Here is a 14378-nt window from a genome sequence, read left to right as displayed (position 1 = left end):
GGCTGTTCTTTCCCCTTCTGAGGATTTACCAGACCGTTCCCCATGTTGACTTTCCCAAAAGAACTGTGTCAAGTTAAACAATAAAGCCTATCAGTGTTTTGTGATTGCACTGCATGTAGATTGACGTCTGGGCAAGATTGCCTTTGAGAACAAGTGTGTCTGCACTAACCTGAGTCATTTACGTCCCTCACAGGATTATTGAGCCAGACCAGCTGCAAGAGCAAAGTACCCACACTCACCCGAGGTCCCGCCTCTGGGCTCCACCCGGCCAAAGCTCTGGGCTGGCTCTCCCACCGCCTCCTTCCCTGCAGAACGCGACCCTGTGACTCATGCCAACCTCAGCTCAGATCCACCGGGATGGTTACTAATTGCCTCAAAATTGTGTGGAACACTACATTGTCCTTGTGCTTAAGGACAAGCAATAATGATGTCATCTTCCATGTGGAACTAAATGGGGTGGTTTATGGGCACCTGAAAGAAGCATGACCTTGGGCAAGTTACTTCCGGTCTCCAAACCCCTTCCTCCTCCTTCCTGTAAAAACGTGAATCTACCTGGCTCGGCGAGGTGTGAGGACACGGACCCTCCTTGGCTGAACCCGGCAACGGCCCCACCTCTGCCCACCCCTCCCCGCCGCTCCTAAGTCCAAGTCAGAAGTCAAAAGATTTTTATTGTTCTATAGACACTTCTGAAAAGGGATCTAGTTGAGAAAATATACAAAGCATTTAAGAGTTTCATTTCCAGAGCGCACCTAAGTCTGACGGAGGCGTCGAAACCTCCTCTTCAAGGCTCAGGGCTGAGAACGGTTAGCATATTGAATGATCAGTAAAAACATGCAAAAGTGAGAAGGAAAAGGAAAAAAAGGCTGCATTCCCCCAAAGCCGAGGGGGACGGAATTTCAGAACAAGGAGGTGGCAGGGTGTACAAGTACCAGGTGGCTCTCCCTGTCCCCCACATTATCTTCTAAAACAGCTCCAAGCTTGGAGAAAGCGACGAGCCCACCCCCTTGCCTCTGCTCAGCGCTCAGCCGCGCAGGGCTGCCAGCCGACAGGGTGAGAGTGGCCCCCCCCCGTCCCATCCCTGTGGCCATGGCCGCAGGACCCCCATGCTTGTGCTCCTGGGGGGCCAGGGCCAGGGGGGCCCCGGCTCCTCCCTTCTTTGGTTCCACTCGGAGAACGATTGTGCTTGACAGACTGATCCCCACCCCTCACTCCAGGCTCCCGTTGGTGGGCTGAAGGCACTGACAAGAGCCCTGGGGGGAGCCCCAGGACCCCACCTTCCCTTGTGCTCTGGGTGGGTCCATCCCTGGGCACACTTCCCCATCCTCAGGCCAGATCTGGGAATCTGGACACGGGACTGTCCAAGGAACAAGCCTTGTGGGACTTCCCCAACTGTGCAGACATTTCTGAACACCACACCCCATCCCCTGCTGTCCCCTCGCCCAGGACCCCCACGAGCCTGGCCCCTCTGTCCAGCCCTTCCCCTGGGCTGCCAGCGCAGCTGGGGGCTGGCCCCGGTGGACCCGACTGCCGGACGGTGGTCACGGAAACCACCCCGTGGCGCCCTCCTGTCCCCCAGACCCGGGAGCTCAGAAGAGGTGGGGCCTCGAGAGGTCAAGGCTCTGGTACGGGGAGGCGGGCAGGGCTAGAAAGGAACCAGGAGACACGTCACATCTATGGAAAGGGGTCCAAAGTACAAGCTAAGCGAGGGGAAGGAGGAGGGCCAGAGTGGCCAGAAGAGAAACAAGAAAGAGGGCAGGGGTGGGGCCTGGAGGGGGAGGCCCTCACACCACCCCGCAGATGAGGGTCTCCACCACGAAGGTGTTCTCGAAGTGGCGGATGGCGTTGCAGTTCTTGGCCCCTCGCTTGTTGATCCCTGGGAGGGAAGAGAGAATTTCCGTGAGGACTGTGTCCTGGCCGGGCGCTGGCTGGGCCACAGAGGCTACCAGGGGGACCTCAGGACCCTGAGAGGGGGAGGGCGCGAGGGGAGGAAGAGGTGGCCCAGGAGATGACACCCAGACTCACCCGGAGGCAGTGCACTGAAGGGGTGAGAGAGCTCAAGAGCTGGAGTCAGACTGCCCAGCTCTGGCACCTTCCCTGCTGTGTGACCTCAGGAATTTCACTTAACCTCTCTGTCCCTCCATTTCCTCATCTCTCAAGGGGCAGCAAGAATAACGATGAGGATGACGACAACTTACAGGCTCTTGGAAGGACGTAGGGAGTGTGAACCTGGGCCTGGCCCATGGGAAGTGCTGAGTTACCATGAGCGGCTAGTACAGCTATGGTCTGAGCTCCAGCCAGGCACAGCTGGACGGTGGCCGTGGCCTAGAGCTCAGGGCAGGGGCCCCGACGGGTGGGGCCGGCCACTCACGCCTCCGGGTGGCCCGGCGCCGCAGCCGGTAGGTGTCCTTCCCACTGCACAGGTGGTAGATGAAGGAGCCCAGGGCCTCCTTGTCGCTGACGTGCTCCGTCACCACCATCTCCTCCTGGATAATGTACGTCTGTGGGAGGTAGGTCCCTCTCTGCGGAGGGGGCAGCCACAGTGCGGGTCAGCTCTCACGGCTCTCCCACCTCGGGCTCCCCTGCCCGCCGCCCGCTCCCCTCACCGCTGTCCTGCTCACTCGGAGTCCCCTGCCACCTGAAGTGCCGTCCACCCCCGTCCGCCACCCCATCCACACCCCCCGGGGCTCGCCCATTGGACGCGCGCGGGCAGTTTCTGGTTGTGCCCTGGTGCTGCATGTGGGGGAGTCTGGTCTCCCTCCCCAAGGGGGGAGTGCTGCTGGGGGGGTTCCCTGCACTGCCAACGGGAGGGCATGGCCTCGGGGGCTAAGGAAACTGGGCTCTTCGTGAGAGAGGGAGGGAGGCAGAGCACGGTAGGGAGAAGAAAAGGAGAGGCGTTGACTCTGGGCATGGGAGAAGAAGATGGAGGAGCAGGGGCCAATCTGGGGTGCTGGGCCCAGCTGACAGCAACACCCCCACCGCAGGACCCTCCCTTGCCCCAGGCCTGGCGTCCACGGGGCGGAGTGCCGCAAAATGCCACGAGGGCTCCTGCTCACCTTCACGTTCATGAGGAGCTCCCAGAAGTTTCGGGGGGGCAGCACAATGGTGGTGTTGAGCTCGATAACATAGCACTTGTCCAGGGAGATGTCATGGTAGGCGGTGAGCCCCTGAGCGGGAGGAGGGGCCGTGTCAGGCTCTGCAGGCGAGGGCCTGGCCCCGACGGGCCCCTCGGGCCACCAGAGCCACCCCGCCGTGCCAGCGTCACGCGCCCCCGATTCCTGCGCCTCGCCTCGCCCGTGTCTGCGGGAGCTTCCACGCACTACATGAAAAACACCAAGTGTCCAGCGCCTCAGCTGTTATAAAGGCCCTTCTCTGAGGTCACGGGGCTGAGGTGTGGGGAAGACAGTCATGTTCCAAGTATGCATTTCATCACCCCTGTGAGGTCCTGTCATCCCTGCGGACAGCCTGGCCCTCAGCAGGAGATGCTCCGTCCCTGGCTCCCTGTGGGCTTCAGCGAGAAAAACGTCCAGGATACAGAGCAAAGGGATCCTTCTGGAGAATCCCTAGGAAGCTCTGGGAACCAAGTACGAGGGACAGACAGCTGGGGAGTCTGTGTTTCACTAGCCTCAAAACCGTCGCTGGCAACAGAAGTGTGAAGGGTGGGGGCGCCTGGGGGGCTCAGTCGGTTAAGTGGCTGCCTTCCGCTCAGGTCATGATCTCGGGGTCCTGGGATCGAGTCCTGCAGGCTCCCTGCTCTGTGGGGAGTCTGTTTCTCCCTCTCCCGCTGCCCCTCCCCCACCCCTGCTCGTGCTCTCTCTCAAATAAATAAAATCTAAAAAAAAAAAGAAGTGCAAAGGATGGCTACCTCCGGGGAGGGGGTATGGGCTGGGGGAAGGGGCACAAGGGAACCTTCTGGGGTGCTGGCAAAATTCTAAATCTTGATCTGGGTGGCACTGCATGTAGCCTCTGGCGAAATCCACCAAGCTGTACACTTAATGCACTTGATAGTAGGCGTGCTACACCTCTGGAAAACGTCAAGGAACACTGGCCTGGCCCATGATGGCCAGCGTCTGCAGCGGTCAGGTGGCCGAGGAGAAAATCCACCGTGGCTGGTTCCCATTCAGTGATAAACACTGGCTCTATAACAAAAGCAGGGTCTTCAAAATCCTGAGCAACCTAACCCGCCGCCGTCTACTTCCCATACTTGCCATCACACAGTACATACTCAAAGGAGGTACTAGGGACACTAGCCTTCTCCTTTCGCTCCTGTTCTTTCTCATGACCCCTGGTGGAAGGGGGGCTCTGGGTCCTCAGGACACCCTTCCACCACTCCTGTCCCAGCCCCGGCCGGCCTCACCCGCTGGAAGTCATGAATGATGTCTGCGGGGTCACCGCCGCCGAACTGGGGCACTGGCACATTGATGCGCTCATAGTTCTCTTCGAGGTAGATCTTCACGTCCTCCTCCAGCTCCATCCGCGTGCGGACCTGGGAGGACAGGGAGTCCTCGTAGAGAACCCCACAGTGGAAGAAGTTGTCTCGGGCCAGCTGGGGGGGGCGGAGTGGGAGAGAGAGACAGACCGGTCACACAGCGCCCTCGGCACAGCCACCCTGCCGACCCCACCGCGCCACGATCCCAGGACCTTGGCAAGCGGGAAGGGTGGGGCAATGAAACCCATTTCGCAGATGGAGAAACTGAGAAACATGGAGAGTCAGGGAGAGGGAGGGTGAGCCGGCTCTGCCGGGTCCGAGGTGGACAACTTCCTTGGCTGTCAGGGGCAAACACAGGAGCCCCTGATTGAACTGTGGGTCCCTGTGGGGTGCCCAGGAGGTAGCTCTGTGTCCAACCTCACACAGGTCCCACCGCCTTCCCTGGACCCCGGGCCCCTTGAGCAGTCCTGACAAACACTGAGCCCCTATGTGAACAGCCAGCCAAATCATCAAGGGTGGGGAGGCATGTGACATGACTGAGGCCAAGTGGCTGAGCACGTGGACCAGTGTGCCCACCTTGTCCCTCTCCAGGGGCCCCCAGATCTGTGCGCAGACTACTGGCCTGCCATCAGCAGAATTGCCCTTTCTCTGTTTTCGTGTGCGCTCTCCCAGGGGGATGAATCATCACACATGAATCACACTGTCCAGGGCACAGACTCGGAGGCTGCTCTGAGGTGCCCCCATTTCCCAGCAAGTGGGGTGGGGTGAGGAGCCCCAGGAGAGCACAAGTTGGGGCTGGGAACAGAGGGGACCAGGAGCTAGAGCAGGAGGGTCCTAGGGTGCTCAGGAAGGGCCCGCAGGAGGGGGAAGATGGGGAAGAGGTGGGGGGACATGCCAAACAAAAGGGAAGTCGGCAGGTGTGTGGGAGCTGAGGATTCCAGGGAAAAGTCACATGGAACACAAAAACTCTTCAGTAATTTCCATCACGGAAAAAACGAAGTAACAAAGTTAAAACCATTGCTTGAGGGTGGGAAGAGGTCACTTGGTCGCACGTGACTGGCAATTCCCAGCTTTTCTGTCACTCTGAAATTCCCTGTGCATTGCACTTAAAAATTATTCTTTTGAGCTTTAACTGAACTACCTTGGTGGCACCATCTCCCACCCTAGGTCTGGACTGATCACAAGGTCACCGTGACCATGACCAGTTCTCCCGCCCAGCTGCAGGCCCCGACTGGCTGTGTGAGTACTTAACCCGGGGTGCCAGCATGGGTGGAGGCCACCCCTTGCAGGAGGAGGTGCTGGTGGGTCTGTCCATTAACCCACGGTCTACCTTCCTTGTTTTATAATCCAAATAAACGTCCGAGGAACCCAAGTCCTTAAAGCATGACCCCTGGGCACAGGGTCCGGCTCTGGAGGGATCACAGAGTTCCGATTTCTGCTGGATCTGGGTTTCTGGTGAAAACCCTCCAGGGTGACAGTGTGGGAAGGGGCCACGGATTCCCATCCCGGGTCCCCCACTTGCTAATGTGCTCCTGGGAGAGTTCCCGGTTGGGCGTCAGCTGGGTCTGAAGGCAGGTGAGGGCAGTCTGCCAGGGTCCGCGGGAGTCAGAAGACGGGGCCCTGCTCCCCCCTCCAGGCAAGGGGCCGGGTGGGCTGGCGCATGCCCAGGGAGGCCCCATGGAGGGAGCATGCAGGGTTTCTGGGCTTGGCTGGGCACCCACTCCCACCCAGGGGCAGATCACCTGCCGCCCCTCCCCTCACAAGCCCCGAGCACCTAGCTCTCAGCTGCTCCTGCCACCTCCCTGCAAGCCCCTCTAAACAGCACCTTTCCCTGAGCGCTGTGCCTCCCTCCCCGAATGGCCTCACCTGTGCGAGGAAGAAGTATCTGTAGATGTAGACGGAGGCGAACACGAGGCCCATGAGCAACACGACCATGCCCATCGACAGGTAGCACAGGCCGCCCACAGAGCCCCCCTTCTTGTAGCGCTGCAGGGGGGCTCGCTCCTCCTGTGGATTGCAGGGCCGGCTCAGCCAGATGGTGATCCCGTACCCCCCAGAAGCCTCCCGTCCCTTTCTCAAAGGAGACCTCACCCTGCTGGTGGGGACTGAGCCTTGGGACAAGGCGGGGGGCATGATGGGGACACACAGCATCATCTGGAAGGAATGCCCTGCCAGGGCCTCCCCAGTCTCCTCCCAGGTAAAGATAAACTGAGACCCACACTGAAGCCACGCAGAATGATCCCCTAGGATCAGGCAGGCCCATCTAGATCACCCAGGCCTTTCGTCCTCTTCATTATCTCAGCTGTGACCACAGTGTCACCCTCTTAAACACAGAATGGGGGAAGCAGAGACATAGCCTTAATAATTGCACCAGACCCAGGAACCTGCAGGAATTGGGGTGCACTGGGGAGTTGCTGCTCTGGGCAATGGGGAGCCAGGGAAGGCTTCGGATCCACCCAAATGTGGCAGTGCACAGGGTGGACAGGAACCGGGCCAGTAGGAGGTGGCTTCTGGGCTCCACCAGGAAGGCTGTGGCAGGGTATGGTCACTGGCTGAGGGAGACGGAGGTCCCAGGAAGCCCACGGGGTCTGGGCACGGTGCTGGTCTCCCTCCGGCCAGGCAGCCCTGAGCCTGCGATCCCCGCTGGGCACAGCTCCGCCTGCCAGGGGGGCAGCTATGGCCCCACACTGGCATCTGGCCGGCAGCATCGAGCAGACTCTCGGGAGTGGAGCCTGAAGGGTGAAGTCTGGAGGCTTCCGGAAGCCGGGGCGCTTCTGCCAGGAGGGAAACGTGGCCACGGTGCAGTTGCTGCCGTCAGAGAGGCCAGGGCAGGAGGCTCCTGGAAAAAATCTGCTCTGGGGAGCCAGACGGGCTCACGACAGTAGCCTTGGGGCTGCCAAGCAGCAGTAAGTCAAACGGACCGTACTCCCAGCACACATGTCTGGGCTGGTGGACCACGGTGTGTGTGTCGATCTCAGTAACACTGCTTGACCCGGAGCTCCGGCCTGAGAGTGTCATGATTCAGGCTCTTCAGGAGCTGGGTGACCTGTGCCATCTCTCATGTCTGTGCGTGCCCCCCTCCCCCGCCCGAACCCAGGCCCTCACCTATCCTGGGAGCTGTTGCAGGAGCCCAGGTCTGCTTCTGCCACCACTGTCCCCATTCAATCCCTCCTCCATGGGGTCCAGATACAGTCAGGATGAGGGCAGAGTCCAGTCCCAAAGATCCCGCAGCCTCCAGGGGCTGAGGCAGTGTGGGGCAAGGGAAGGATCTCCAGCCTGGAAGCCAGAAGCTTCTCACTCCACATATGCCACGAACTGCCTGCTTAGCCCGCTTTGTGCCATGTGTCCTCTCTCCCTTTACCCTGCGGGCTGGGGACCCAGCTCAGGTCCAAGTTACCTTGGACAGATAGGCCCTTATCTCAGCACGGTGGACCTGGCCTCGGGGTGGGGCATGGGGCCCAGGCCTCGGGGAGCAATGGGGAGTACCATCAGAGAGGCAAATGCCTCCCTGCTTGGGGCTCTCCCACTCACCCACACCCAGGAAAAGGACAAAAGCCCCTGGAGGCCCCTCCCCTTCCCTGGGCACATCTGTCACCAGACCAGCTAGCCCCCAGCCTCTGCACCATGGGACAGAGAGGTGCCCTGGCCCATCCTGCTCCCCAACACCCCCGCCTGCCCTCCAGGGAGCTTACCTGGCCAGGATGGGAGGCCAAACCCATTGCCTCAAACTCACCAGCTGAGTGCTGGGGCTCCCACCAATCCAGCCCTGCTGCGGTGGGGCTTGTGATCAAGACCAGAGAGGCACCCACCTGGCTGGCATCTGCTCAGCACCTTGGGGTTCCCTAACCAAGGTCCCACGGGGACAGCTGCTGTCACGGGGGGGCCCAGAAGGAACAAGCCACCCAGGGGCTCCTGCAGATGAGGTGGTGGCCTTTCTGCTCCTCCAGAGTCCCGAGTGGGTCCCAAAGAACCATGGCTGACCTGGGAGACAGGCCAGGCTGCCTGCACCAGCCTCGGATCCTGCCCCTGGGGTGGGACATTTGAGTGCAATGGGGTGAGCGGTCACTGGAAGTTGAGAGGGGCCCCAGCAGGGACTAGGATCCCTGCAAGGGGAGCATTGCAACCCCACCCCCCAGCTTCTCTCTGGAAATGTGAAGACGCAGGGATTAAAGGAGACAAAGAACCTGAAAGCCCTTTGTCAAGGATGAAGTGCTAGATAAAAATAGCAGATCTTTCTCAGCTGAGCTTCTCCTTTGCAGGGCCAAGGCCCTGGACAGCTGCTGAGGTTGCACACTGGCCATGCTTTCGCTCCTGCATTCATGAAAACCAGAGAGGCAAGCTTGTGAGAACTGTTTTTAAAAAGAACAAAACAAAACAAAGTCAATGGGCCACAAGCGAGAGAGCCTCAGTGCCTGCTCCGCGGCTGAAGTTCACAGACAAGGAGGCCTCTGGTTTTTAAGGCGGTTTTAATGCGGCCTTTCTGCTTCTGGCTGGGGGAGGTGTTTTTAAGGGCCTGGGGAGGGGGTGGGCATGGGGTGGCTATGTGGCTGAGGAGAAAACGGCCTCCAGGGCGCCCCCTGGATACCACCCTGCGTCCTTACTCTGTGGGGGTCACTAGGAAGGCTGAGGATCCCCCACCTGTCCTAGATGTGCAGTGGACATGCCCCTCACGCGTCTGAGGCTAACACAGCTCCCGATCCCACCCCCCTCCCGATCTGAGGCTCAGCTACCCTGCTCCCCTCCCCTGCCTGCGCCCTGCTGGAAGGCAAAGCAGGACGGGAGCTTGCCAGGAGGCAGACGGGGAGCCATGGATGTTCCTGCTTCGAGACAAAAGGGACTTCAGACACCAAGCCCCACACAGGATGGAGGGCCCCTCAATCCTCCCGGAAGCTGTCACTGCTTACTGGGCCCCACACCACCCAACAGAGAACCTGGGATTCCTGGCTGTCTGTGGAGAAGCCTGCTTCCTGAGACCCCCCCCCCGCAGATGCTTCCCTTGTCATGCTGCAGACCCAGGGAAATGCCACCCCCCCCCACATGGAGCAGCCAGGCCTTTGGGGGGGCTTCCATTTAGAAAGTAGAAAAACACTGCCTACTGTTTCCAAGGCAACTGGGCTTTCTGAGCAAAGTGCCTCGCTGAGCACTCGTGTGGGGCACGTGAGCCGGCCGGCCGGGGCCGAGAGGGGCCTGGGCCTCCCCTACCCGCTGCACTGAGGCCCGCAATGGCTCATTAAACGGGTTAGCAAAGCCAGGGCCACAGCGGTCAAGGGGAGCCCAGCCAACTGGAGCATTAACTCAGCGGACTCCCACGGCTCCTGGGGAGCCCCCCAGCTACAGTTCCTCAGTAACAATGTCCAAATTAACTACAAGCGGATTAAACTACAATTGCAGGCTGCTGGGAGGAGGTGGGCAGGGAGCCAGAAATGCACTTGCTGCCGCCCAGGCTGACAGCTGGAGGAGGAGGGGTTCTTGCCTGGCCCTCCTGGGCTTCATTCCCCCTCAGCATCTCGCTTTTGCAGGCTGCAGACCAGGTTCAAGGTCACTGATGTGTTGTGTGAGAGAGACAGACAGCCCGAGCGGGGCTGGGGGGAGTGGGCATCGGAGCACACAGAACTGGGTGAACTGTGGCCAGGTGAGGGCACAATAGGCCCAGACCGCTGGGTACGTGCCCACAGGGAGTCACGGAACCCCATTCCTGTCGTGCGGCTCGGCGTGAGCCGGTGGCTTGGGCTCACGCCGGGTGAGGAACCGCATGGGTCCCCGAGAACTCCCGCACCACCCTCTGCTCTGTGTCTACTCGGTTCCTGACAGTCAAGATGAGACTCGAGAGAACAAAGGCTCCGAAGGACGAGCAGCAAAGCGGGCTGCTGGAAGAGCTCTCCTGGGGGACAAACTTGGAGAGTGTGTGTGTGTGTTGGGTGGGTGGGTGGGGGGGAGCCGGGCTGCGCTTCCATGATTTTACCATAAACAGTTTTTTTTCTAAGAGGAACTCAGCCTCCCTGGCAGTCGGCTGACAGCCTTGAAACATGCAAGGACCGGCCCAGAAGAGCGAAGAGAAAAGAGAAGGAAATAGGGAAGAGAAAAGCCACCGTGGTGTGTTCAAAAGCCCAGGCCCCCCGGGAAGGCCCAGGCCAGGCCAGGGATGGGATGCCCGGGAGCACCACCCCCCTGCTCTGGGGCAGGACCACCTTCCTACAAAGGTCCCTCACCGGGCCAGCGGGTACTGGGGCACTGGGGCAGAAGCACTCCACGCCCGGCCAGGTCCGCCTTCCCGGCTGGCAGGGAACCCTCCCCCAACCACTCCGGGAGACCCAGCTCCCTCCCGCCAACGCCAACGGCCTGAGGCCAGGACTCCGAAAGTGAAATCTGATCCCCAGGTATGCAGGCTGGGGGAGGGGGCGACGCAGGAGTCATTAATCAAAGGCAAAGCCAAGGAGAAAATTAGCCAGCGCTGAAGAGAGGATGGTATTGAACATGTCTGTCTCTCTCCTCTTGCAGCCCCCCAAGCCCAACAGCAGCCCCCCGCCTCAGTCCGGTCTGCACATGCCTACACCTGGCTGTGTGTGTGTGTGTGCGCGCGCACGCGCGTGTGCGCGCATGCACTCAGGCACAGGCAGATGGAGGGGAGAGTGGAGCTGGGTGGAGAGGTGCAGGGCTGGCGGTAGGCCTCCAAAGGGGAAGAAGGATCTAGCCAGCGCATGCCAAGAGGGGATGCTTCCCGGGCAGCCCACTTTCCAGGCTGGCTCCCCGCCAGTCGCCCATCAGCACAGGCTTCTCATTACCTCCGAGGCAAGCGCCAAGGAGAGGGTGGGCAGCTGGAGGCCCAGCTGGGCCCCCACCCCCATCCCTTCCCGGCCCACTGAGGCACTTCCTCCCAGCAGCAGGTCTGGGGACAGAATCCTCCTTGTATTTGAGTTTTTGCTCAAGGCAGGGGGGAGCCCCGCCATGAGGGTGCTGCGCTGCCTCCCCTGGGCCCCTGGGGCTGCGCGCAGGTGGACATTTTCATGGAACAGCCACAGGGGAGCTCACTGCTGAGGGCATTCACAGGCTCATTCCCCAAGTGGTCCCTCCAGGGCTTTACTTCTGATTTGAGTCCAGTTCAGTAACCAAGGAGGGTTCTCAGGTCCCCTTCAGCCAGAAGAAACCTTCTAATAAACTTTCCTCTGCGTCCCCATCAGCATGGGGCAAACCTCAAATGCTCTGTCTTGATAAAGGAGAAGGCTGGTCCTCCCAGTCGGGCCTGCCTGTCCACCCACCGTCTGCTTCAGTGCCCTACTAAATGGTGGCCCTCTCTCTGAATGCTTGGCACCTGCTGTGCTCACCGCCAGAGGCAGGAGAGGGGGGCTCGAGCCACACCCTGGTTACTGGACACGGGAATGTGCCCCTTGGCCAGGTGAGGGCACAACAGGCCCAGAGCAGTGAACTCTCCCCTCACCCCCCAATTCCAGTAGGCGACTAGCAGAACTGACACGGAACATCCAAAGCCCCCTCTGTATCACCTCAGGGCCTTGGGGAGCTATGATCGTTTACTGATATGCAGTTCTGTCCTAGAGGTACCAGGATTTTAATCCTCCCCCTCCGTGCCAAATTAAGACAGCCAGGGGACCCTGTGCAACTAACAAGGTTTGGGAGGCAGGCTCACGGCCTTTACAAACAGCACCAGGAAGATGTTGTTATTTCCATTTCACGCTGGGTGAGGGGGAAGAGAGGATGCTGGCTTTCAGCGCCAGAAGCTGGGTATCAGTTACTACCCAGGTGATGCGGGCACCTGCCATCCAGCCCCACGCCATCAGCATGGAGAATGTGCCACTCCTGTGAAATTTGGTGGACCTTCTCAGGGTTTGAATTACATCCTCCTACTGCCTGGTTGGTCCTCCCTTCTGCTGGAATCCTACAGCCCTCAGAGGCAGGGTCTGAATTCCAGGCCTGAGCTGGGGAGTAGGCCCTGGGAGAAGAAAGGGGCAAGGTCCCAGCCCTGCTCCCTCCCTGGGCTGAGAGGAGCAGAGGAAGCTGGTTCCTTGGTGAAGGGAGGAAGGAAGCTTGAAGAGACCCTTGCAAACTTTTAAAGCTGCAGACCATGGTCTTCAAATATGGAATGCCCCCTGCCCATTTAACATTGGAGGAACATGGAGTTGCTCTGTTTGGGGGGTGCACAGCAACCCCCAACCCAGCCCAAGTGGTCCTGGATGATGCAGTGACCACATCCGGACAGGGGAGGGCTCCTCGGTGCATTCCTCACTCAGGGTCTTTGCTCGGGATGTGACACCACCCACCTCTGAGGCCCCTCTCAAGTGTCCCCTCTTTCTCCGCCTGCACCCCCCCCCCAATACTCCGGGCAAGGTTGAATCTGAGCCACAAAACTTGGGGAAGGACCCTGGCGCTGAGAAAGACTCATGAGAAGCCCGCAGCGGGCAGAGAAGGGGAGTGGACAAAGACTTTGGAAGTCCAGTCTAGATGCGACCGCTTGGTGCACCCCAAGACCGCCAGGGACTAGGGCTACGTGGACGCCTTTGCCGGAGCACAATACAGCCTGGCTGGACCAGCTCTCCCTCCCCTCCCCGCCCGCCACGCGTCCTGCCCTCTCCGGGTCAGACTCCACGCAGCTCAGACAGTTTTCCACTGGCGGAAATGCCTTCTCTCCCCCCGGCCGGAGGGAAGGGGGAGGAGAGGGGAGGACGCTGGAGGGGGCGGAGTGCACCGAGGCCCGCCCCCACAAAGAGCCTCCGGGATGCGGGAGGGCACCGGAGCAGTGGGGGGGCCTCCCTGCGGGATGGAGGGAGCTGCCCAGAGCGAGAGCCCGGAGGGGAAGGAAGAGGGGAGCAGGGAGGTCCAGACGGCAGGGGGTGGGGTGAGATCTGGGCACCTGGCCTTAGAACCTCGAACCTCGAACCTCGAACCTCAAACCTCCAATCTCAGACATGCAGCCGGGCCGGTTCTGGTTTATTTCCATTTTCTGGTCCACCAATTCAGGTGCAGACCAGCAGCACATTCCCCGCCCCCCGCAGGCCCCCGTTTGGCCCCTCCCCCTTCGTTGGCACCGGACTCTCTCCCCCCCCCCCCAGCCACTCCCCACCAATCCTGACCCATCTCCCTACTTTGGGGAAACAACGTCCAACCCTCCTCCCATCCCCCACCTGGGGCTCGACTCTCGGCCCCTCCCCCTTGATTAGAAACAGACGCATACCCCCCACCAGCATTCCTCCAACTTCTTACCGGCCCCTTTCCCGGTCCTGGGGCCAGCCGCTTAGGGCCCCTCCACTTTGGGAAGAGACCTCGAGCGCTTCCCCACCTGGGGACCAGCGACTCGGACCCCTCGCACTCTTCGGACTTTGGCTTTCGGCTGCCGCTTTAGGAGAGGACCCAAGCCCTCTCCCCACTTTCGGATGGAGGGCCCATTCCGGACCCTCACTCCCTCCGGTCACGGCTCCGGGACCCCGATGCGCCTCGAACACTTCCCGGGGCCCTTGGGGCGCGCCTCGCCCCCCCGACTCCAGCCTAAGCCCCCTGGCCCCTCTTACCCGAGCGGGCGTCAGCAGGATCTCGGCGGCCGGGGCCGGGGCCGCGGCCGACGCCTTCTCGGCCTTGTCGCCCTTGATGCCGGCCACGGCGGGCTGGAAGCTGATCTTCACCATGGCTGCGCCCGGCCGCGCGTCCGCCCTGCAGCCTCTGCCCGAGCAGCCGCGATCTGGGCGACCGGCGCTCCCCGCTCGGCAGGCACCGGAAGTTTGGCTGGTGTTCGCGTCCCTTTCCCTAACCCCGCCTCTAGTCCGCCCCGCCCCCCCCCCGCCCCCCGGAGGGCCTCGGCGCCCGCCGCGCCTGCGCCCCCTTCCCGCCCCCGGGGCGCGCAGTGACCCCTGCGGGGCGCGCCGCTCCCACCGAGGGAGGGCTGAGGTTTGCTCACGCACTCTCTCAGTCAGTCACTCACTCAGTCACTCGCTCACTCACTCACTCC

The 14378-nt window shown here is 61.0% G+C and overlaps 1 protein-coding gene across 2 annotated transcripts; it reads right to left on the bottom strand.

Moving 5' to 3' along the window:
* Positions 1–648: 648 nt before the first annotated feature.
* Positions 649–14156, bottom strand: ITM2C (integral membrane protein 2C). Of its 2 annotated transcripts, XM_045867769.3 has the most exons (6): positions 13945–14154; positions 6293–6433; positions 4355–4543; positions 3054–3164; positions 2369–2519; positions 649–1873 (listed from the first exon to the last, which is right to left on the bottom strand). In XM_045867769.3, exons 1-6 carry the CDS (start codon positions 14056–14058, stop codon positions 1782–1784), a joined length of 798 nt encoding a protein of 265 aa, XP_045723725.1. In that variant the 5' UTR covers positions 14059–14154; the 3' UTR covers positions 649–1781. The 2 variants fall into 2 exon arrangements, with proteins under 2 accessions (XP_045723725.1, XP_064443282.1); XM_064587212.1 differs by lacking the exon at positions 2369–2519 and having other exon boundaries at positions 13945–14156.
* Positions 14157–14378: the final 222 nt, after the last annotated feature.

The sequence above is a fragment of the Mirounga angustirostris genome, unplaced genomic scaffold (genome assembly GCF_029215605.1).
Source record: "Mirounga angustirostris isolate CCGP_5_RB_7025 unplaced genomic scaffold, mMirAng1.0.hap1 SCAF_3, whole genome shotgun sequence".
Classification (NCBI taxonomy): Eukaryota; Metazoa; Chordata; class Mammalia; order Carnivora; family Phocidae; genus Mirounga; species Mirounga angustirostris.
This window is presented reverse-complemented; position numbering and strand designations above follow the sequence as displayed.

Bases quoted from the DNA above. Each gene is read 5' to 3' on its own strand.
- ITM2C (XM_045867769.3), bottom strand. From the start codon at position 14,058: ATGGTGAAGATCAGCTTCCAGCCCGCCGTGGCCGGCATCAAGGGCGAC. The intron at 2,520-3,053 runs GTGAGCAGGAGC...CCCCCTCCGCAG, and splicing joins AGCTCCTCATGAACGTGAAG to AGAGGGACCTACCTCCCACA. The intron at 1,874-2,368 runs GTGAGTGGCCGG...CTTCCCTCCCAG, and splicing joins GCGCCGGGCCACCCGGAGGC to GGATCAACAAGCGAGGGGCC.